General features: G+C 44.1%; 1 protein-coding gene across 2 annotated transcripts in view; it reads right to left on the reverse strand.

Annotated features, from left to right (window-relative positions):
* Positions 1–24173, reverse strand: part of EVA1A (eva-1 homolog A, regulator of programmed cell death) — a 56957-nt gene extending 32784 nt beyond the window's left edge. For both annotated transcript variants that reach the window (XM_035110345.2, XM_035110347.2), the window contains exons 1-2: positions 24036–24173; positions 5298–5461 (exon numbers count right to left, since the gene is read on the reverse strand). In XM_035110345.2, coding sequence (XP_034966236.1) covers positions 5298–5364 — 67 coding nt within the window. In that variant the 5' untranslated portion in view covers positions 5365–5461; positions 24036–24173. The remainder of the gene's footprint in view (positions 1–5297; positions 5462–24035) is intronic.
* Between the last annotated feature and the right edge of the window lie 1404 nt (positions 24174–25577).

Here is a 25577-nt window from a genome sequence, read left to right on the forward strand (position 1 = left end):
CAAGGACCAAATGGAGCAAGCAGCATGCAGATCTAGTGGTGGGACGAAAATATCCTTAAATAAGAGACATGGGGGAATGATCAATGGTCTTCAATGTCTGTATACTAATGCACAGAGCATGGGAAATAAACAAGATGAACTTGAGCTCTTGGTACAGCATACTAAATATGACATAATAGGCATCACTGAAACCTGGTGGGATGAGTCTCATGACTGGAATGTAGTAATAGAGGGATACAATCTATTTAAGAGAAATAGACCAAACAGGAAAGGAGGAGGAGTAGCTTTATATGTTAGGGATATGTATACCTGTGAAGAGATCCAGGATTTAAAACTTCAAAGCCAAATTGAGAGTATCTGGGTCAAAATTAAGGGAGAGAAAAACAACAGTGATCTCATTGTGGGAGTTTACTATAGATCCCCAAGCCAAACTGAGGACACAGATGATGCCTTCCTGGAACAGATGGCCAAGCATTCCAAAGGAAGTGAGATAGTAGTAATGGGGGATTTCAACTATCCTGATATTTGTTGGATGTCAAACTCAGCCAAGAGCATAAGGTCGAACAGATTCCTCACTGGCCTTGCAGACAACTTCATTGTCCAGAAAGTGGGAGAAGCAACAAGAGGATCAGCCATTTTAGATCTGGTCCTAACCAATAGTGATGACTTGGTTAGTGGGGTAGAAGTGGCAGGATCATTAGGTGGGAGTGACCATGCTCTTCTGGAGTTTATTATCCAGCGGAAAGGAGCAACCAAGCATACTAAGGTCCACATTCTAGACTTTAAGAAAGCCGACTTCAGAAAACTTAGGGAAACGCTGGGTGAAATCCCATGGACAGTAATACTAAAAGGGAAGGGAGTTCATGATGGTTGGGAGTTTGTTAAAAGGGAGATATTAAAAGCACAACTTCAGGCAATACCAATGAGACGGAAACATGGAAGGTGCCTAAAGAAGCCAGGCTGGCTATCTAAAGAACTTTTGACTGAGTTAAGATTTAAAAGGGATATGTACAAAAAATGGAAAAGGGGGGAAATCTCCAGAGAGGAATTCAAACATATAGCCAGCACGTGTAGAGACAAAGTCAGAAAAGCTAAAGCACAGAATGAACTCAGGCTCGCCAGAGAGGTTAAAAGCAACAAAAAGGGCTTTTATGGGTATGTCCGTAGCAAAAGGAAAAACAAGGAAACAGTGGGGTCACTCAGAGGAGAAGATGGTGAAATGCAAACAGGGGACAGAGAAAGGGCAGAACTCCTCAAAGCCTTCTTTGCCTCAGTCTTCTCCAAGAAAGAAAACAACGCCCGACCTGAAGAATATGGAGCAGATGATTCAGCAGGGGAAACACAGCCCAGAATAAGTAAGGAGGTAGTACAAGAATACTTGGCTAGTTTAGATGTATTCAAGTCTCCAGGGCCAGACGAACTACATCCAAGAGTATTAAAAGAACTGGCAGAGGTGATTTCAGAACCACTGGCAATAATCTTTGAAAATTCCTGGAGAACAGGCGAAGTTCCAGCAGACTGGAGGAGGGCAAATGTTGTCCCTATTTTCAAAAAGGGAGAAAGAGAGGACCCAAACAATTACCGCCCAGTCAGCCTGACATCAATACCAGGAAAGATTCTAGAGCAGATCATTAAGCAAACAGTCTGTGAGCACCTAGAAAGAAACTCTGTGATCACTAAAAGTCAGCATGGGTTCCTGAAAAATAAGTCATGTCAGACTAATCTGATCTCATTTTTTGACAGAATTACAAGCCTGGTAGATGAAGGGAACACTGTGGATGTAGCCTATCTTGATTTCAGCAAGGCCTTTGACAAGGTGCCCCATGATATTCTTGTAAAGAAGCTGGTAAAATGTGGGCTAGACAATGCTACCATTCAGTGGATTTGTAACTGGCTTACTGACCGAACCCAAAGGGTGCTCATCAATGGCTCCTCCTCATCCTGGAGAGTAGTGACTAGTGGGGTGCCACAGGGTTCTGTCTTGGGCCCAGTCTTGTTCAACATCTTTATCAATGACTTGGATGATGGGCTTGAGGGCATCCTGAGCAAGTTTGCAGATGACACCAAATTGGGAGGGGTGGCTAACACCCCAGAGGACAGGATCACACTTCAGAATGACCTTAACAGATTAGACAACTGGGCCAAAGCAAACAAGATGAATTTTAACAAGGAGAAATGTAAAGTACTACACTTGGGCAAAAAAAATGAAAGGCACAAATACAGGATGGGAGACACCTGGCTTGAGAGCAGTACACGTGAAAAGGATCTAGGAGTCTTGGTAGACCACAAACTTGACATGAGTCAGCAGTGTGATGCAGCAGCTAAAAAAGCCAATGCAATTCTGGGCTGCATCAATAGGAGTATAGCATCTAGATCAAGGGAAGTAATAGTACCACTGTATTCTGCTCTGGTCAGACCTCACCTGGAGTACTGTGTCCAGTTCTCGGCACCACAGTTCAAGAAGGATACTGATAAGCTGGAACGTGTCCAGAAGAGGGCAACCAAAATGGTCAAAGGCCTGGAAACGATGCCTTATGAGGAACGGCTTAGGGAGCTGGGTATGTTTAGCCTGGAGAAGAGAAGGTTAAGGGGTGATATGATAACCATGTTCAAATATATAAAAGGATGTCATATAGAGGAGGGAGAAAGGTTGTTTTCTGCTGCTCCAGAGAAGCGGACACGGAGCAACGGATTCAAACTACAAGAAAGAAAATTCCACCTAAACATTAGGAAGAACTTCCTGACAGTAAGAGCTGTTCGGCAGTGGAATTTGCTGCCAAGGAGTGTGGTGGAGTCTCCTTCTTTGGAGGTCTTTAAGCAGAGGCTTGACAGCCATCTGTCAGGAATGCTTTGATGGTGTTTCCTGCTTGGCAGGGGGTTGGACTGGATGGCCCTTGTGGTCTCTTCCAACTCTATGATTCTATGACCTTCGCCTTGCTTCCTGTTCCTTGGACCTTCGCCTTGCTTCCTGTTCCTTGGACCTTCGCCTTGCTTCCTGTTCCTTGGACCTTCGCCTTGCTTCTTGTTCCTTGATCCTTCGCCTTGCTCCTTGCTCCTGGGACCTTCGCCTTGCTCCTTGTTCCTTGGACCTTCGCCTTGCTTCTTGTTCCTTGAGCCTTCGCCTTGCTTCTTGTTCCTTGAGCCTTCGCCTTGCTTCTTGTTCCTTGAGCCTTCGCCTTGCTTCTTTGCCCGTGGACCTTCGTCTCTGCCTTGCTCCTTGACCCTGCATCTGCCTGCTGCTGGACCCTCAGCCCTGCACCTGTTCCTGCTTCTTCACCACCATCTTGCCTCTGGTCCTGACGCCTGCCGACCGGACCGTGACATACGGTAATTCCCATGTTGCAAAGGAATAATTATATGGGGAAAGGAACTGAAATATATCATGCAAGGAGTACCGTATTTTTCGTTCCATAAGACGCACTTTTTTCCCTCCTAAAAAGTAAGAGGAAATTCTGTGCGTCTTATGGAGCGAATGCGTGGTCCCTGGAGCCGAATTGCCCAGGGGCAAAAAACAGATCGTGCTTTTGTTAAAAAAAAAGAGAAAGAAAGAGCTAAAGGCTAACAAGAGGGAAAGAGAAAGGAACCCGCTCAGCAGCTGATTGCAAGAGATCAGGGAGGGAAATCCTGGGCCCTTGCCTAGGCCTCAGTTGTTGTCTGCAGAGGGAGACATGTGACTGGCTGATTAGATTATCTGTCTGGAAACTATAGAAATGGGTCCCTTTCCTTTCCTTTCCTTTCCTTTCCTTTCCTAGAGAAACTGCAGAACTGTGAGTTGAACCCCATAAAACAGGATTTTTTCCCCTTTGCAAGGAAACTCAGCAATTTTGAGCTGATCCTAAAAATGGAGCTTTCCCCCTTTGCAAAATGATGCACAACTCTGAGCTGACACCCCCCCCCAAAAAAAAAACCGGGGCTTTTCCCATTTGCAAAAAAAGATGCACAACTTTGAGCTGATCCTTTAAAAAATGGAGCTTTCTCCCTTTGCAAAATAAGCTTCCTCAAATATTTAATTGGTGGGGGGCAAAGGCACCTAGGCCTCTAGGAGTTGGCTGCTATGCCTAGGACAATTCAAGAAAGCAATTTTTTTTCTTGTTTTCCTCCTCTAAAAACTAGGTGCATCCTATAGTCAGGTGCGTCCTGTGGAGCGACAAATGCGGTACAACACAAGGGTAGATGAAAGATAAATGTTGTAAGCCGAGGAAACATTTATTCAAAATGTTGACATTCCATCAATTACTTAATTTTCACACTTCAGTTGAAGAGAAACCAAGTTTTCTTGAGCCAAGTAAATATACCTGTATCATTAATTCTCTAAATTACAGGACAGAGAGTTGGCTCCTCAGTGAGGAGGTCTTTAATCTTAAGAATAAAAAAGGAATGTTTGCCACTTTGAAGTTCATAAGGGGATAAACTTCAAATAAGAGCACATTAATAAATCGCTACTACTACTGAAATAACACAGCAAAATAGAGTACAGTGGTACCTCGGTTTATGAACACAATTGGTTCCGGAAGTCTATTCATAAACTGAAGCGTTCATAAACTGAAGCGAACTTTTACATTGAAAGTAATGGAAAGTGAATTAATCCGTTCCAGACGGTTCTGCGACGTTCGTAAACCGAAAATTCGTAAACCGAGGTGTTCATAAACCGAGGTTCCACTGTAGTATGATCAAGTGTGAGTCCTCTTCTGTCCTCTCTTGGTGAAGCATAAGTGTGTACAAAACACAATGAGCTAGCATGGCATCAGAAATCACAGAAAATACACACAACACTCCCTTTTCTGGACTCCTTTGGTTCACCAGTTGCAAAAACAAATCAAAAGGCTATAATAATAATAATAATAATAATAATAATAATAATAAATAATTCATCCAGCCTTGAAATGTGATCTTCAGATACCCTGCTACAGCCTCATGAAACATCCATTAAACACAGGGGTTGGCAAACTAAGGCCCGCGGATCCTGCCGCCTGCTTGCTCAGTCCCCACACGCTAAGGATGCCTGGTGTAGCTTTGGGTCGGCTGCAGGAGCTTCCGAAGCCATGAACGGCCCTGGGCAGGCGGCAACGCTGGCACAGCTTCAGAGTTCCTACAGCCAATCCTTGCCTTGCCACCAGTGCGCTGTGGGAGACGCCTCCAGGTCCGGAGGCAGTTGCATGACAGCTTGCAGGGTATTTATATTTTTCAAAATATAGTCCGGCCCCCCACAAGGTCTGAGGAAAAGTAGACCAGCCCCCTGATGAAAAAGAAAGCTGACCCCCGAGTAAACAGAAGTAGTGGCCAGAGGGGGGCCCTACCTGTGACAAAGGAATAGGCTGCCAGGACGTTGCTGAGCAAAGCCATCTCGGTCCCCACAGGCTCCATCGTCTGGCTGAATACTTCCTTGGTGCCTCATTGACAGGAAGGAGGACGGTCTGGGTGTTTAGTGGGCAAAAGGCAGCATGCCTCCCTTTCTTCTTTTCTGTTTGGGAATGCAAAGCAAATGGGGTGAATCACGCCTGCTCCTAGGTTCAAGCAAAGTCTTCCTTCTGCCTTTAGACACCCACATTTAGGAACTGAATCCGTGCTGTGAAATGCTTTGGGATGAAGTCTGCTGTTTGCCTTTAGTCAGTGTCTGTGCTTGGTAGCTGGTTCGTTCACTTTCAATCCCTCGGGAAACACACCTGAATGATTTAGTACAGCACATACATAAACAGAGGCCCGTTTTTTCTTTCCTTCCTCTTTTCAAATCAAAAGATATGGTCATGAGAGCCGAGTTCCCTCAAACTGGTAATAATTCAGTGCTGCTTTAGAAATATTAGAGAGGGCAAGTGGCACTCTTTTTGCAATTGCAATGGCAATTCTATAGTTTGAGATATCGGGTTCTCCATTCATTGAGAGTACGTGTTGCGGAACCTAGCAGTTCCCTTTCCCTCCAGCCCCTATTAATCCGAGGGAGAATCTGTAACTCCCAGCATGGCTTCCTGGAGGAGCTAGCATTCTTAATGCCTCCCCTTGAGCACAGAAGAAGAGTGCAGTGGACATACCTTTTGTTTTGTTTTGTTTTGTTTTGTTTTGTTTGAAGGTGGTTAAGTCTTTGATCCTGAAAGCCAACCTTTCTGATCTACTCAGATCACTACTGATAACCTACCACATCTTGATTGGTTTGGTGACAGCCCAGTCACCTGGGGAAACCACGATCATTATAAAACATGTTAGACAACCAGGCTGGTCGCCTATCCCCCAAAAGAGGGGCGGACAGGGTCCATATATGTAAGACAGAGAGCCTTATAAGGTTGTTTGTCAAAATGCCCTTGTTTCAATAGCTACGTACGTGCGCTCAAGGAATCAACCACGTGTTATCCTTTGGTCCAATTTCTCACAGAAAGATGACAAATAATTGATTACAAACAACTGGCGCTAGAGGTGCAGAAGATTGTGAATCCCAAACTGGTTGATTTAAAGGGATTCTGGGCTATTCTCAGACAAAGCACGATCCGTATGAAGCACCCCAAACCAGAGTGGGAACCCCAAAGCACACTTAATGATGCCTCAGCGATTTTTTTTTTAGATTTTAGAGCTTTGGCCAGGAATTGATATTTAGTTATGGATGGGACTGAAGTAATCATACTAAAGGAGATTCCACCGAGGCTGATTCACAAAAGGAAAAAATATCAATTCCTGGCCAAAGCTCTAAAATCTAAAAAAGTCTTCTTCAAATGGGAATACCCGCAAGGGATGGCATTCTCCTTCAAAGGTAGATGGAGGAGATTCGACAATCCAGAAGCAGCAGATAGATTCTTCAGAACCTATTCACAAGAACTGGGTGGCGATAAAGTGAAAGGGAACAGAGATCGAGCTCCCAAGTCAGAAGAAGAAAACGACGACGACATTAGCGGAGAGGAACAAGAAGGAGAACAAATAGAAGACGAAGAAACATCAGCAGCAGAAGAAGAAGAAGAAGGAGAAATGAAAGAATAAATCAAAGTGAGCGACTGAAAAAAAAAAACACAACAACAAAGACTGCAACCCTTGTAAATTTGTAAATTAATTATGAAATTTAACAATTAAAATCAATGTAAATCACTGCTTAAGAAAATGACAGCAAACCCTATGAACCCCTCGATTCTGCTTAGTGTAGGTATTTGTTTTTTCTGATATATTTTTTTCTCTTCTTTCTCTTCCCTCTTCCCCTTTCCTCCTTCTCCGTTTCCCCCTCCCCCCCCCCTTTCCCACATTCTCCATTCTTCTCGGTATTCTATTTTCTTTTCTTTTCTTTATCCATCTTTTTAGAGAAATTTGACTAGATTAGTATTAAAGCTTTTGTAGAATTGTCTAATAAATATGAATTTTAGAATAATATCTTGGAACGTTAACGGCTTGAATAACAAGAAGAAAAGAAATAGAGTGGGACACTTATTGAGAAAACAAAACTGGGATGCGATCTGCCTGCAGGAAACCCATATAAATAAAAAACATTCGAGGGTATTGAAAAATGAAAAATTGGGGAAAGAATTCATTGCGGCTGACGAGAGAAAAAAGAGAGGAGTGGTAATTTATATTAAACAAAAATGGAATCCCGAATTGATCTGGACCGATAAGGAAGGTAGAATAATAATGGTTAAAACAACGTATGAAGGACAAGACTGGATATGGGTGGGAGTATATGCCCCGAATGGAAGTAAAAAAGCGTTTTTGCAAAATTTAGAAAAGCAATTAATAAAATATACAGGAGAAAAGTTGATAGTGATGGGAGATTTCAACGGAATTATTGATCCGGAACTGGATAAAAAGAGAGATGAAGGTGGCAAAGGGAAAAAGATAATAACACTCCCAAAAAAATTTATGCAAATAATGGATAATGTAGACTTAACAGATGCATGGAGACATAAAAATCCTGTAGCAAAAGAATACACACACATATCTGCACGCCATCACACGGCAAGCAGAATTGACGCCATTTGGATTTCAAAATAATTATTAACCAAAATCCAGAAGATAGAAATAGGACCCCAGACCTTGTCGGACCATAATCCAATGGTTTTAACATTAAAAGAGGAACCGACAGAAAAAAGATGGAGATTAAACACCTTCCTTCTAAATAACTCCCAAATAATCCAGGAAGCAAAAAAACATTTAAAAGAATATTTTATGTGGAATAACAATGGGGAAGTGGACCTGCGGACTGTATGGGACGCAGGAAAAGCAGTAATGCGTGGGTATTTTATACAACAAAATGCCAATTGGAGGAAAGCTAAAGAGGCCAAGAAAGAAATGTTAATACAGGAAATTAGGAAAAAGGAAAAAATATTATTTAAAAATTATTCCAAAAAAATAGATCAGGAATTAAAAATATTAAGATTGGAATTTGAGAAAATAATAGATCAAGAAATAGAATATCAAATACAATTTTGGAAATATAAAAATTTCCAGTGGGCCAACAAACCCAGCAAATTATTGGTTTGGCAAATAAAAAAGAGAAGGAGTGAAAAAATAATAAGTAGAATTAAATCAGAGGGGAAATATGTCACCAAAACTGAAGAAATCATGGATGTATTCCAGAAATTTTATGAAAAATTATACCAAGAAGAAGAAACCCCCGAGCAGGAAATAGATGATTTCTTTAAAAAATATAGATTACCACAAATACCTCCAGAAAAAATTGCACAAATAAATAAAGAAATCACAACCTTTGAAATAGTCGAAGTAATTAAAACCATGAAAAAAGAAAAAGCACCAGGTCCTGACGGATTACCATTAGAATATTATAAAGAGGTACAAGAAATTATATTAGACCCCCTGAAAGAGTTAATGAATTTATTGTTAAAGAAAGGATCTATCCCCAAATCATGGACTGAAGCACAAATTATTCTAATCCCCAAACCTCAGACTGACACTGACAACCCTGGTAATTACAGACCGATTTCACTATTAAATAGTGATTATAAAATCTTCACAAAAATATTGCCCAATAGATTGAGCACAATTTTGACGGATACAATACATAAAGACCAAGTAGGGCTTATTAAAGGAAGATTTGCAAGAGACAACATAAGAAATGTAATAAACATCCTGGAATGCCTGGAAAACCGAAGGGACAAAAAAGCAGCACTACTTTCCATAGACGCAGAAAAGGCTTTTGACAGGGTCTCATGGCCCTTCATGCTGAAAACACTAGGGAAGATGAAAATAGGAGAGGAAATGGAAAATGCGATAAGAGCAATTTATAAAGTCCAGAAAGCAAATATAGTAATTAATGGAAGATTGACAAATAAAATAAAGATAACGAGAGGCACCAGCCAAGGTTGCCCTCTATCCCCCATCTTGTTTATTATAACTTTGGAAATATTATTAAAAAATATAAGGGAGGACGAGGAAATTAAAGGAATTATAATTGGCAATAAAAAATACAAAATTAAAGCTTTCGCGGATGATATAATAATAACTACGGAAAACCCTATACATTGTATCCCCAGAGCAATCGATAGAATAAAAGAATATGGACAGGTAGCAGGCTTAAAAGTAAATTATGAAAAGACTAAAATGCTTGTAAGAAATTTGGAAATAAATGAGAGAATAGAACTTCAGGAAAAATCGGGCTTAAAAATTGTAAAAAGAATAAAATATTTAGGTATACAGACTACAGTCAAGGGTATTGACCTGATACAAGAAAATTATATAGAGATTTGGAAAAAAAGTTTAAAAAGATCTGGAGATATGGAGTAAGTTAAATTTGTCATTAATGGGGAGAAATTCTTTAGTAAAAATGAATGTGGTTTCCAGGATGATATATTTGTTCCAAAATTTGCCACTATTGGGAATAAGTAAAATTTTTAAGGAGTGGAAAAGAGACATTACAAAATTTATATGGAATGGTAAGAAGCCAAGGATAAAATATAAAATTATGATTGATCATAGGGAAAGAGGAGGGTATGGGTTGCCTGATTTGGAAATATATCACGATGCAGCAGCCTTAATATGGTGTAAAGAATGGATGGAACTTAAAGACAGTGATCTATTAGACCTGGAAGGTCAAGGGCTTGGTTTCGGATGGCATCATTACCTAATGAGAGAGAAAATTGAAAGAAAAAATGTCTTTATGTTAAATATTATCAGAAGATCTCTTTATTCAATTTGGACAAAATATAGAATTGAAATTTTGGCGGTACGAAGAACCAACATGGAAGACAACTGGCCAACATATAAAATATTATTAGAAGAAAAAGAGGGAAATTTAAAATTAAAGGAATATAATGAAATAAAACCATATTTAAAAACCTGGCTACAATATTTTCAAAATAAACAAAGATGGCAATTAGATAAAAAAATTGGCTTCGAAAAAGAAATATCTAAATTAGATGAAATACTATTGGCAAAAAAAGATAAATATATGAAAAATCTTTATCAAATAATACTAAAATGGAAAACAGAGGAAGAATTAACTAAGGACTCCCTGATTAAATGGAGTCAAGATTTGGGTAAATCGATCACAATGCAAAAATGGGAAAAATTATGGAAAATTGATTCAAAATACACACCTAATTATGATTTAAAGGAAAATCTATTAAAAATGCAGAATAGATGGCATTTAACACCGGCCAGATTGGCGAAAATATACCCAGATACGAACAACACATGTTGGAAATGCAATAAAGAAGTTGGTACCCACATACATATGTGGTGGAGATGTGATAAAATCAAGGTGTTCTGGGAAATGATATATAGGGAATTAAAGAAAATTCTGAAATATTCATTCAAGAAACTACCGGAAATGTTTTTGCTGGGTATGATACCAGATGACATCAAGATACAAGATAGATGTTGCATAAGCTATGCTACAGAGGCTGCAAGAATATTGATCGCGAAAAATTGGAAATCGGCAAAGGTCCCGGAAAAAGAAGAATGGCAACAAAAATTATATAACTATTATAAGTTGGCAGCAGAATATGAACGAATCAAGGGGATTAAATCAGAAAATTCAAATAATAATTGGAAGCCATTCTTTAATTACATAAAAGATACAATAGAAAAACCAATCCTCATATCAGATATTTAAAAGTTCTGTAACTAATTAATTATTAACCAATCATTAATTAAAGACTCTTATAATACCATTTAGGTATGGTACAAATAAACAATATGAAGATGAATTTGGAAAACAGTATGCAGAGATTATACACGGAATCAAAAGGGAAAAACTCAAGAACGGCTGAGAAGTCGCCGGGGATGGGAGGGAGGGCTCAGAGGGGAGGGAGGGGGGTAATTTACAAATAAGACACATGTAACACAATGTTATAGATGTATTTTATTTTCTTGATTTTTATTGAACCTGTTTTGTCTGTTGTATATTGGGAAAAAATAAATAAAGGTATTTTATTTAAAAAAAAATGATGCCTCAGCGATTTGGACATTAAAAATAAAAACTCACAGGCAAGTATCTGCTGAAAGCGACACCAGTGTCTGTAACCTTACCATAGAAAGAAAACACCAGGGTGGGGAAAGATCCATAGTGACTGACAGATTTATTTTGTCATCACAGAAAAAAGCCAATGCACAGCTCTGGGAGAGCCCTCCCCCAGCCATGTGGTCAGAGAACTCCTTGGCAAAGTCCTTCCCTGATTGGAAGCCAGGGCTGTCAGCCACAAGATCACACTGCCCTCCTGGCCCTTCTCCCTGTCTGCAACTACATGGCAGAATATGTCCCAGGCCTGCTAACAGCACCGTAGGCAGTGCTTGGAGCCAAAGCTGAACCTCGCGGAGGAGCTTCCAGTAATTCTGTGCCACATTTCTCAGAACCACATGCATTCTCCAGAAAGCACATCCCCTCGTCCCTGGGCTGTAGCTCTTGGACACAGAGCAAAGGAAGCCTCTCCCCGTTTTCTGCTTCTGGAAGGAGACCTGCTCACAGCCTGCAAGGCCAGTCTGGGTCAGACAGGCAAAGAATTCTCCCCCCCCCCTTGCCTTGGCTTTCCCTCCGCTCCTCTACTATGGTTATTTGTTCCCTCCCCCCCCCCCACCAGCACTGCAGTTACGTCTTTTGACAACAGCCCTTCAAGGTTGGTCTCAGTCACTCGCATACATTTGGAGGCAAAGACTCATTCCTCTCAACCCAAAGCCCTGTTTGGATGCTTTTTGGCCTGCATGCTGATGAAGGGGACCGTGCAGTGATTGAGAATATCATCATTTATTCATCATCATTTATCGTTATTTACCCTTAAGTAGTAGCAGTTGCCAGGATGTTATCCTGCTTGCCTCTGCATAATTCCATCCTTATTTCAGACATCATGATATATTGCAATGTTTTGCTGGTGATATATCGCAATGTTGAAAACCAGATATCACCGAGCCCTCACAAATGTTGTGATTCGCGATATATTGCCAGGTCAAATATTATGAAACAGTTATCATGAAGTAAAATTCAAGCCGGTTTTTGACGCTATATCACCTAGTTCTAATGTCAACAAATGCCACTTGCATTTCCACTAAGTAAATCCAGTTCTGACCACAAGCACATACGTAATCTGAACTGCGGTGGTTTCCCTGCCTGCTTTCGCTCCCTTTCAGTGCCATTTGCCATGATGCCCTTCTGAGCCCTCCTTGCTTCACACTCTCCTGGTGCATATCTTGGCCCAGATCACCCAGTAGAGCGGCCAAGGTGCTATCCGTGCCACAGTGATGCTGAAGGCTAGACTGGAAGCAATATTGATCATCCGTTCCACCCAAAACCTCTTCGAACTGTGCCACAACCCCGCTTGCACACATCCCAGAAAGGATGCTGGGTGCTCAAAACAGACGGGTCCAGAGATTTTTCTTTCACTATCAAGGTTCTGGAATCCTCTCTAAGGAAAGCCCTTACAGCTGCCAACCTGGTAGACAGTCCTGGCAAGGGCTGGGCCACTTTCACAGTAAAAGCCTCTGCACAACTAGCATTGATTGAGGTTTAAATTATTAAGTACAGTAGCGGGTTTACCCTAAGAAAAGGAAATGTTAGCAATTGAATTTTAAGACAACAACCACAACCACATGGAACCATGTGAGGAAAACAACTCTTCCTCTCCTCAAAGGAAAGGCACCTGCCTAGAAATCCTGCTGGGCAGAGAAGCAAATCTGTGCCGTTAGAGACAAGCGGATTGTTTCCATGCGCATGGTAGGATTCTTCCAGTGGCGCATTCATGCGTGCGTAACTGCTGCTAGCATTGGCAAACAATTCCTGAGCACAACGACAAGGACAGAAACACTTTGTGACAGATCTAACTAGAACACTGTAGTTTCTTGAACCGTTAAAATATATGTTCCATTACAGTAGAGCAGCAGTCCAATCCTATACATGTCTCCTCAGAAGTAGGGGCTGTTTTGGGATTGTAGACTTTGCTGCAAGTGTGCTTTGCATTCAGCAATAAATCATGTTGCGTTTTCCCTTATTTAGCCTTTTTGTAGGTTGGGATCATTCAACTGAAAAGAATTAGGGCTGGCTGAGCCAGAGGCTGCTGGAGCTGGGAAAGAATTAGGGCTGCCTTAGACATCAAAACGCCTGGAGGGGAATGAACACTTGTCTGGCCATGCCAGGGGTCCCAATTCTGCTGGCCAGACAAGAGGCTCTCCTCCTCCTGAGCAGCCAGCATCAAGAGAGTCAAGACAATGCCAGCGCCCTCTCTTTTTCAGCTGGCATGCTTTGGTGATGCTGCCCAGCTTGCAGGCATTTCTTATCTATGCCAGCTGTGGCTTCTGGTGAGATTTTGCCAGCACTCTCTTCACTCTGGCAGCGCTGGTGGAGGGAGTGATGAGCAATCTGTTGGGGGGGGGGTCAGATTGGCTGTCCCTGTGGCTCTAGCTGCCTGAAGTGGACTGCTGTGTACTTGTTTGCCCAACAGACTGGCGTCTCTATAAATTAAGGTACGTTCAGAAGTTCAGAAGGAGTTCAGAAGTTTGAGAAACTCTGACTTCACCCACAGAGGCATGGGCTGGTTCAGAAAAGCCCTCCACAAGGCACAGAGGCTCAAGGACACAAGCAGCTAGACAGCTACTGATCCCTCTGGCACCCAGGCTATGCCTACTCGGCAGGAAGGCTGGCTGAGATTGCTGAGAATAGGTGAAACAATAGGTCCATAAACCTGTTAAGCCTAGTAATTTATAAACAGACACATTCAACAGCTCCAACATCCTACCAGCAAGGTTGTTACTTGTCAAAACAAAACACTTAACTGAAAGGTTCTCTGAACAAACTGTAAGTTTAAGAAACTTGTTCCCTGTTCTTTCCTTTCAGAACCCAGCATGCCCTAAACACTCCTCATGCATTGCAGACTATTGACATGTTGAATCCTGCCTTCCGTCTGCCAACAATGCCAGATTGTATCACACTTTGAGCAAAAAACTCCTAGCTGGCACCTTTGCTTATTTTCCATTCCCACCCCACGTGGGAGGCATGTACACAATGATCAAATATTTTTCTATAATGCCTTTTCCCTAAAAATGAACCACAGAGGATGCGCCTGTTGCCACACTGACCCATTTTTTGAGTCTTCCCTATAGGTGCCCTTTCAGTTTACTTCCCGTTTCTGGGTTTATGCTGATCCCTGGTGGGCAAGGTGACGGCTGGCAGCTACAGCATCTACCTCTCCACCCATGATGCAGTCTGACTTTCTTTTGGGCATGATGATGTTATAAAATCATATTGGGGGGGGGGTTGCAGGACACCACTATTAATGAACAGAGAGGGGTGACAGAATTTGACAGCTGCAATACCCAGAATCCTGTTCAATGCCATCTTCCCTGTCTCCCCACCCCTCCCGCTAGGACGTGACCCTGCCTGAAGGAAGGCTTAAGGATCTGCATATGCACAACAGTTAGCATAAACTCACACATTTCCCCTCTCCACCTCCCCTCTGCCCAGAACAAAACAATGTTTCCAGAAGAAGGGGGGGGAAACCGCCCAAATCCAAAGTGACACTTTTCTACTCAAGTTAATAATACTGCCTATTATATGTTCTCTTACCATGAAATCTCTATCCGCTGCCTCTGTATTAGAATTGCTAGTATCTCTCTGTATTGGAATTGCTGTTTTATATCTTAGAACTGTATATGTCAGGACTGCTACCTTTTAATTAGAAATCCCTGTATTAGGTATGTTTTCCAGGTATATTTTCTGTATGAACCCTGTATGATCCCAACCCACCTGAACCTTGCCCTACTACCACCCTATACCCATTCAAGGACACACGGACAATAGAGGGATTAGCTGGAACAACTTTATTCAAATAAATTGCCATCCTCAACGTAGCCCACCCTTCCATGGCCTGGAGGAAAACACCTGCCGGGCGGACTTCCACCCCACGGAAATTGCCAGGAACTGCCCCACCTCTGCACCCATCTCGACTGATTGCCCTTCCTGCCAAACAACAGGGAGCACCATCAGCAACAGGAGAAGAGTGATTGACATCTCTCCATCTGAAAGGAAAAGTCATCTCCGCACCCAGCTAATCCGATCCCCCACCCGTCGCCCTTGTCTCCCCCTCCCTCCCAGTCCAGAGATTTCCATGCAGGGACAGGAGGGTATATAAGGGGACTTTACCATTTTCCGGGGTCCTTCCTTTTTCCAGAGGCAGGGACCCTACAGCTGTAGTTCTACATTTTTGCAATAAAGGGATCTGTTTGTTTTTCCTGACAGCATCGTGTGGTCTCTGTCATTTTCCTGGCGGAGCTGAACTTAGTGCAAATTTTGGAGCTTCCGACCCGCGTCTGTCCTTCTTAAAAGGCAACGCATTTTGGGGTACATTTTTCATAACAATGACAACTCCCCAGCTTGCCAGCTCCTACTAACTCCTTTCCAAGCCTCCAGGTGCAGACAGCAGAAAAACAGCCTTGCCTCAAAGCATTTGAGGACAACTTCCAGATCACCCTTTGGAGATAAAGTGATTAACAGTCAGACTGTTATCAATCACCATGTAGTTATCTTCTGTCAACAGGAGCAGAGAGACAGTCAAACATGGATTTCTACACTAATTATTCAACAAATGTCTAATATTCAGCTACATTTATGGTATTTTGTTGGAATCCTCATGAACCTACCTAAAGATACAAAGAAAACAAAAAACTGAGCCAAGCACTTGGAAAAACCTAGTGAAACCAGATGTTACAAGTTCATTTTAGTTTGGGTAGTTTGTAAGTTTCTGTGGCATTGTGTTAGGTTTTGCCTTTGTCTCATAAGATCGATAAACAATGTATATCATTTTGGCAATAATTGTGTGAATATTTTTCGCCAACGTGTTGCATGAGTTGTACTACTACTTTTGCACAGGTTGCATTTTTCTAGCACTCTTGAATTCAATGGCACTTATTCTTAGGTAAGCAGGGTGTGGGCTGTTACAGAACAAGCAGGGTATAGTCATACAAAGACCAACGAAGCAGGTTTCTTCATTGAGCCCTTCTCAGATTGCATTGGGCTGATGAAGCAATAAGGGGGACGTCACTCGAACCAGATAATCGGTTGGCTGAGGAGAAAGACACAACATTCATCAGGATCTGGTCCAAGAAATGAGGCTGTCTAAAGTCAAGAAGATTGTTACTCCTTGTGCTATAGAGGAGGAGGAGCTGGAGTAAATTGTGCTGTCCTCTTTTAGGTGTCCTTTCTAAAATTTGCTATAGATATGGGGTTCCCAATTGGTCTTGCTCAAAGCATGCAAGGAGGGGAGGTTTATTTCTTCTTGCCCACTGCTGCAGTTGGGATGAAAACACACACACACACACACACACACACACACACCTTGCCCGGGCCGGATGCCTATGATATGTAATGAGGATGGGAGAGGAGAATTTTTCTTAGAGGGAGGTAGAGAGAAATCCCCCCTCCCCACAAACTTAGATCAAAAGGGAGCCCCTCATCGGCAAGGAATTTTATAATAATTGAAGGTGCAACAGTGTGCTGTGCATTTGACAATGTGCAGTTTGGTCTTGTTCTGAAGACCAGTGTAAAACTTTCACCACCCTGGACCACTCAGCAGAAAGACCCTTCACACTTCGTACTTCACACAAAATATTGCTGAATTTCTTCCCCACTTTTCAAGGCAATTCCTTTTTGCCATCCCCTTCCAGAATGAAAACAGTCAGATTCTGTTGGCCTGTCTTAGTCTAAAGTCCACCTCCTTGCAACTTAGCCTTCAACCTTTCAGCCCCAAACTGCTCCCTCTCTAGCTCAAGGGAACTCCAGAGCTCACAGACTCCCTGCTTTTCCCATCCAGTTCAGCTGGGCTAGAGAGAAAGCCCCGTGGCACGAGGGAGAAGGGCAAGCTTGCTGGAGGACGCAGAGAGGGACAGAAGGACATTGAGGTGACACACATCTGCAAGAGAAAGTAGGCAGGGCTGATCTGAAAGTCCTCACAGTGGAATATTGGTCATTTTTCGGTGGGAGAGCAAAATCCATCCCAAAGATAGCAAAGGGAGCTACGTTCCCCAGGTGGGCTTTTGAGTGGGGGGTACAACTTTGCTTACAATAATGTGAGGTGATGCACAAGCCCCACTCCCAGTCATTCCCCCCCTTAAAACTTCTGTAAAGGTCAGTTCTGCAGCTGCTAGAAAGCCCAGAGGTTCTGCAGCAACGGCAGCTGAGGACACGCAAGTCTCTTTTCAGAGGCAGCAAGTGATGCTACCTGCATTTCTTGGGACAACCTGTCCACAGGAAAGCCAAGCCACCTGGGAAGTGGTGGTGGCTGGCCTGAACAAAGCAGCCAGGATCGCTAATGCCTTCAGAACTGGCTTTAGAGAAGGCTGCACACACACACACACACACACACACACACACACACACACACGTACCTTCTGCCACCACCTTTTCTAAAAAGAGAAGACCCAATCCCTGAACACTAAAGGAGAGTGGGAGGAGGGCTCTCCCTTCCTCAGCTCATCTGCTGGATCAGAGGAGGAGGGGAGGCCTGGAGAGCACTACAAGCCTCCCTTAGCCTGAGCTCTTATAGAGTGAAGAAGATATAGGCTGCAACATGTATTAAGGTGTGCTATACTACTGACTAGGGTCAGTGTGGTCCCCACCTTTTAAGGCGGGGGTGGGAAGCCACTGCACCACAGGACACATGCCAGGGTCTTGCAAATTTGACCTGCAAGGCCATTTCCCCCAAGCCATGCCTACCTGCCCATCAGGTGTGGTGGAGGTAGAGACAAGAACTGAGAGCCTTCAAGTGTGCTCTCGGTTGTGCATTGGCAAGGGGCAGCAGGAGCTACACAGCTGGAGCTGTCCATAAACTTGGGGAGCTGATGCAGATGGAAAGCAGGCTTTGGCTTTACCACTTACCAGCTGATGGGCAGCACCTCAAATGCTTTAAAGGGCTCTTTGCAAGTCCTACATGATGCTGTGAAGTCCCAACTTTGGGACTTCAAAGCACCCAAACACCAGGTGTCATTATGATGCCAAGTCCCTAGAGACTGGTCCATTGGGGCAGGTAGGGCACTGCCCACCCTAAACCTTACATGTTCCTTACATGCATATCCAATATCTTACATTAAGAGATGCTCTGGACTTGTTTCTGACCATCTCCTGGGCTGGATACTCATCTCTGGACAGCACACACAACCGCAACCATGTCTATGTCCCATCCCTGTCTCCAGGGTTGAAAACAACATTCCAGCATATTTCATTAGGAGTGGCTTAGGAAGGGCAGGGGACCCTCCTGAGCCTCTATTTTGATTTAATTCCTTGGGGAAAAATTGAGATATGAATGCAATAAACAAACAAGCAAGAAAATCTCAATTAGCTGCTAAGTATTAATAAGTGAGGGACACGGGTGGCGCTGTGGTCTAAACCACAGAGCCTAGGGCTTGCCGATCAGAAGGTCGGCGGTTCGAATCCTCACGATGGGGTGAGCTCCCGTTGTTTGGTCCCTGCTCCTGTCAACCCAGGTGGCACTGTGGGCTAAACCACTGAGCCTAGGGCTTGCTGATCAGAAGGTCGGCGGTTCAAATCCCTGCGACGGGGTGAGCTCCCGTTGCTTGGTCCCAGCTCCTGCCAACCTAGCAGTTCGAAAGCACATCAAAATGCAAGTAGATAAATAGGAACCGCTATAGTGGGAAAGTAAACGGTGTTTCCGTGCGCTGCTCTGGTTCTCCAGAAGGGGCTTTGTCATGCTGGCCACATGACCTGGAAGCTGTATGCTGGCTCCCTCGGCCAATAATGTGAGATGAGCGCGCAACCCCAGAGTCGGTCACGACTGGACCTAATGGTCAGGGGTCCCTTTACCTTTATTAATAAATGCCTTCTGTTTCTTTGCAAATGGAGAGGATAGAGAAAGAATCAGAAAAGATGGAGAGAAGCGGCACTTTTCAGTTTAGTTAGCTGCTATTTGTAAAAGTGCTTAAGTATCCACAATATGTTTGCAAGGGAGGAAGGTAGGGAGAGAACCAGAACTTGGCCTCTTCTTTGGGGTCTCATGCTGAGGCGGCTTTAGGGTAGCTCAACTGGTTCTGCCGTACTAGATAGATGAGTGTGTTGATGTGTTTTTTAAACTAAGGGGCTGCTGCTGCTACTACTACTGCTGTTAATTTTAGAAATCTCCTTTCTGCCACTTTACATATCACAGATACCTGATCAGTTTTATATCTTAGTGCTTTTCCCAAGCCCTGGCCCTCCAATCATGACCCAGAAAGCAAAGCAGAGTTTACAGCTTATGATCTATTATCACAATTGAGCCAATGTTTGCTTGTGCTTCTCTCCTCCAGGGAGAGCTGTGGGGAGAGAGAGAGAGTCAGCCAGGCAGAAAGACATAAAATTAATAGTAATTATGATTCATCTTTATGCACCCATTTTAGAAACTGGATTAAGAGTCTGTAATGAGGGGGAAGCCCACATATCTGATGGTGATGCTTGATGGTAAAGTGAAAGTAGCTGAAATCCTGGCGGGATGTCTCCCTTGCCTGTGGGTCTGTCATGAAGACATCCTGAACGTTTCTCAGCTAGATACGTTCTGTCCATGCTGACAGACTCTTAATCCAATTTCTAAAATGGCTGAATAAAGATGAATCACTCACTTAAAATGTTTGGTCTGCAGTTCTGGTTACTGTAATTGCATCTATGTTCTTATCATTTCTGTTTTCTTATGCACATGACTTTGAAACCATGTGCATCACATTTGAGAGACATAAACATTGTAGCAGGAGTAATAACAGCAGCAGCAGCAACCTGGAAGCAGAGCCATCCTTGCAGCAGGCCCACTTTCTAGAGCAGGGGTCGGCAACCCACGGGGGTCATTTAACTGGCCCATGAGCCGCCCCTGAACCGAACCCCCTGCTCAGCAAGTCCCCACGCGCTACACTAAACCAGCACAGGGACTTGCTTCCGCAGCGCCAGAAATTGTGTCTGTGCAATCCGGCCCGCAGAGGGATCTCCGCTAGAGTGAACTGGCCCAGGGGAGGTAAACCTTGCCGGCCCCTGTTCTAGACCACCCACTACAACTATGCAGTTGCCATATAAGCACCATCATATGTCACAAATGTACTGACTGCTGCAAATCTCTGTAGGCAGCAAGCTTCTGCTCAGCACACGGCACACTGTCCCTTGTCTAGAGCTATTTGTTCTAGCTTGTCTGACAAAGATCCACAATCAAGAAAAGGAGGCAAACGGATACCTGGGAGATCATTTCCAAATCCAGAAAAGAAAGTGACAGAATACCACTTGTTATCTACAGCAAACACCAGAGCCAGAGCTATGGGGGAGCAAGGGAGAGGGAACAGAGATTTATTTATTTATTTATTTATTGCTCTGGGTAACGCCTCTGGGACGCGGGTGGTGCTGTGGGTTAAACCACAGAGCCTAGGGCTTGCCGATCAGAAGGTCGGCGGTTTGAATCCCCGTGACAGGGTGAGCGTCCGGTGCTTGGTCCCTGCTCCTGCCAACTAAGCAGTTCAAAAGCACGTCAAAGTGCAAGTAGATAAATAGGTACTGCTCCGGCTGGAAGGTAAACGGTGTTTCCGTCCGCTGCTCTAATTCGCCAGAAGCGGCTTTGTCATGCTGGCCACATGACCCGGAAAAACTGTCTGCGGACAAACGTCGGTTCCCTCGGCCAGTAAAGCAAGATGAGTGCTGCAACCCCAGAGTCCTCCGTGGCTGGACCTAATGGTTAGGGGTCCCTTTACCTTTACCTTTAACGCCTCCAGAAGGGGCTCCCCTGAGGCTCCCAGCCTGTGTGTGTACACAAATGCACATGGGGGTTGCCAAACTGCATCTTTGACTCAGGTGAAATGAAACCTAGATTCACCCCTGCCTGTGACAACACCATATTATCAGTGACATACACCCCATTCAGTGTGACAACATTTATTTCACAAAGGCAGAGCCTCCAAAATTTCTCTGATGAAAATTCCTTAATGATGATTTTACTGTTCATACCCCACACATCTTACTGGGTTACCCCAGCTACTCTGGGCAGCTTCCAACATATATAAAAATAATAATAAAACATTAAACATTAAAAAAATCCCTTTACTGGATTACCTTCAGAGGGATCAGGGGTTGGATAAATCCATACCCTCCAACATTTCTCCAGTGAAAATAGGGACGTCCTAAGGAAAATCAGGACAGTTTTTGTAAATCAGTGCTGTCCCTGGAAAATAGGGGCACTTGGAGGGTCTGCATAGGCAAAGGCCCTCAGTCATATGCTTGCCCTGGTTTACAGAGAGACCTGAAATCAAAACTTGCTATTTAGGCGCAACAACAGGCAACTGAAGCAAAGGCTCCAATACAGACCCTGCAAATAAGATGCACCCAAACACCAGACAATTACAAGGCCAAGTAGCAGAGCATGAACTTTAGGCTTGGTAGTAACGTAAATTCTAGGAACTGTTCTGCCCAGGGAAGTTCAGCTGGCGCCTTCATTAGACATCTTTAAGTGCCAGGCAAAAACGTTTCTCTGCAGTCAGACAGATAAATATTCTACAGCTTTTTAAATGTTTTTGTGGCACGAGGTGGGTGTTGTTTTTGTTTTAACTACCGTATTTGTTTTGTGCTTTTATCCTGTACTTTAATCTTGTGAACCACCCTGAGATCTTCGGATGGAGGGTGCTATAATAAATGAACAAACAAACAAACGAATGAATGAATTTATGTTCTAACAATCCCAAAAACAGTAACTACCGTGTTTCTCTGAAAATAAGACACCGTTCTTATATTTATTTTTCCTCTCCTCAAAAAAACCAAAAAAAACCACTATGGCTTATTTTCAGGGGATGTCTTTTTTTTTTCCTCCTCCTGCCACGGCCGGGATTGCTGCTGCGCCTATCACTATGTCTTATTTTCGGGGTATGGCTTATATTCCTTGAATGCTTAAAAATCCTGCTATGGCTTATTTTATGGCTACGTCTTAAAATAGGGGAACCAGGGTATCTCTTAGCTGTAATAGATGAACTAGCAAAAACTACTTAAAAGGCAGAACAGGAACAAAAGCATTTTTGAACACATTTGTTATTTATCCAAGTATTTCTATTACTGCACAGCCTCAAAATATTAAACACCGTTTAAGAATAAAAATACAGTTAATAATTACTGTGACTGGCTAATCAGAACAAAAAACAAAAAACCCAATCAGCTGCAAAGGTCAGTCCACATTAGCAGGAGAAAGGTCCCTTTCTTGGGCAAATGACAGGCAACCACAGACTGAGATCCAGGCAGCACATCAGCCGGTGCCTCAGGGAAGCCTCCATGCTCCTAAGTCAGGGCTTAGCAAAGCCGTCAGACCAGTCCAGGAGACTCCAATGGGAGCCTCTGATCCCCTCAATAGGCTCATGAATGCACATCTCTAAGGGCTTCTTTCCCCTATGTTTGGGAATGCCTCTTCATTTCTTACTCGATCACAAAGGGTTCTTGAGTCCAGAGCTGAGTGATATTCTCATTCTTCGTCTGAAACCAGTATGAAATTCACATCGTGATACCAGTTTCAGACTTCTTGAGCTGGCAATATTACTTTATTAGATATAAGCTGTTTATTTTAAAGTTATTGTGTCTTTTTGTGTTGGATCAGAATGTGATTATGTGTGTGATCTTTGCTGTCTATTTTCTTGTATCTTCAGCTTGTAAACCACCTTGAGAATAGTAATATAGAAAGGCAGTATACAAATTAAAAGTGAAAATGCAATTATGGGATCCTAGGATGTCCCTATATCCCCCGCCAGTGCTGTTTGTAAATCTACCAAAGAAAAAAATGAAATCAGGATTCAGGATTCAGGGACTTTCTCCGGACAGTGGAGGGGGGGGCGTGCTCTGTCCCATCGGTGTAGGGGTGGTGGAAATGCTCTGCAGCAGCAGGGGGTTGACAAAAAATGGTGGGTCAAGGAGGGTCAGTTGGCAGGGAGTGATAAATGTCCCTATTTTCATCTGATGAATGCTAGAGGGTATGTATTAAGCACAAGCTCTGAAGACCTGTCCAAAACTAAAGCAGTGTCGTAGGTCCATATATTCTCCTGGAAACAACCATATACAGAAACTAAATAGCACACATTTCGAGCGCCATGCTTGCTGGTATTCACAGCTTCTTTCCAGCTCTGAGTGCTGCTTTTTCTCCTGAATTCGTCTTTTCTCGAATTATTCCACGGCGAATGAGCCACTGCTTGCCAAACAAGCCTTGAAAGAGGTCTCGCTCGAGACCTCTTCCAAGGCTCTCCTGAGGAACCTCCCCTCCCCTCCCCTTGGGGTCTTTCATTCTGAACTGCTGCCTTCAGCTTTTCCTCCTCTTAATCCAAATGGAAAGTTAGTCCGGAACCTGCTTCTGACCAGACGGGAAATCCCTGGTTCTGGAAGCAAACTCCGGGTGCTCAGCAGCCAGCGCCCCACCAAAGGGACCTCAGGCCCCCAAGTGCTAGCCTCGGCTCCCCGGCCTTTTCTTGGACGGATCTCGCGGAGTGCCCGCCCGGCCATTGCTCTCCTCCTCTAAGAGCGGCAGACCTGGAGCTGTCAAAGGTCCCAGTTGCTCCGGGGAAAAGCAACGCACGCGCCCCGCTCTCCCTCCCAGCCCCCTCCCGTGGCTTTGTTCTCCCAGGAGAGACAGGGCTTCCTCGTTCTTTTTTACCTTTCACGATTCCTCTCCGCGGAGCTGCGCGCAACCAAGGAAGCCTCGCCGGAGACCCCCGGCAGCAGGAAGGCGAGCGCCAAGGGGGTCCTCTGCACGCATCCGAGAGAGAGAGAGAGAGAGAGAGAGAGAGAGAGAGAGAGAGAGAGAGAGAGAGAGAGAGAGAGAGAGAGAGAGAGAGAGAGAGAGAGAGAGAGAGAGAGAGAGAGAGAGAGAGAGAGAGAGAGAGAGAGAGAGAGAGAGAGAGAGAGAGAGAGAGAGAGAGAGAGAGAGAGAGAGAGAGAGAGAGAGAGAGAGAGAGAGAGAGAGAGAGAGAGAGAGAGAGAGAGAGAGAGAGAGAGAGAGAGAGAGAGAGAGAGAGAGAGAGGTGTCTGGGGCAGAAAGAAAAGAGGGAGCGCGCATTTCAGGAGAGCCTGAAATGTGGGTGGGTCATGCTCTGCTCAGGAGGGCAGCAACAGGAAATGACATGGAAAACTTCGCCAGCCTCGTCTAATCTAAACTTGGCCCTGACATGTCGGGGGGGGGTCCCACTTCTTCGTTAACCAGGTCAAAAAAAAGAGAGAGATCTGCCGAGTGAAAGCATATAAAAAGGAACACAGCAGCGAGCCGTTTTAAGAGAGGAATGAATGAACAGAGGGAGAAAAGAGAAAAATCCCCTGCGAACCCCAGCGAGGGGGCTGCCAGCGCCCCAGCCAAACGCCAAGGGGAAGCTGCACCCAGAGGACACCCCCCTTTTCCTGCTGAGCAAAATAAAAGTTTGCATCGCCACCCCCGACACTCACCCCCCCACTGGCACCCCCCTCCCCACCCCGTGTCATCCCCGCATCAGGAGGAGCCCCGAGCGCTTCCCCGGAGACGCGCGCGCGTCCTCTGCAGTCCAAACGATCCTTGGCCCGCCGAGAGCGCGCCTTGCTCCCTCGCTTGCCAGACGCGCTGCCTTTGGCTTGGGTGCCCTAGCTAGACACGGACTTTCATCTCCAACGCTTTTGTAATCGAAAACAAACAAAAAATAGCAAGCTGTATTTTTAAAATTCTACGTGACAAAGAATTGGCTTGTGAAAGTTTGCAGGAAACTGAGAAACACCCTCTGGCCCTCCATCAGGCTCTTGTTGGAGGGATCAGAGACATTGCGGCACCATTTCAAAGCTGCTACAGAAAATGGAATGTGCTCACACTCCTCTCAACCCTAAATACGTAGTGCGCGCCCTATCTAAACACTGCTACGTTTTGATGCACATTTTAGGCCCTTGAGCCCCACACTGGGCAAAAGATCCCTGCATGGCCGGGGTTGGACTAGATGACCCTTGTGGTCCCTTAAAACTTTACAGTTCAAACGAATTTAGGGCACAATTCTAAGTGTGTGTGTGTGTGCTCGTGCATGTGCAAAAATAACACCATCAACAACAATAATAATAATCTGCCACTGCTATATAAAATATGCCAAAGCAACCTTTGGCTGTGCTGTCAGAGCACTCTGGCCCTGCTCTGCATCTTCTATGCCAACAAAACTCCATCTGCAAAGCAGGCGAAATGGGGCAGAGT

The sequence above is a fragment of the Zootoca vivipara genome, chromosome 3, assembly GCF_963506605.1.
Source record: "Zootoca vivipara chromosome 3, rZooViv1.1, whole genome shotgun sequence".
NCBI classification, from domain to species: Eukaryota; Metazoa; Chordata; class Lepidosauria; order Squamata; family Lacertidae; genus Zootoca; species Zootoca vivipara.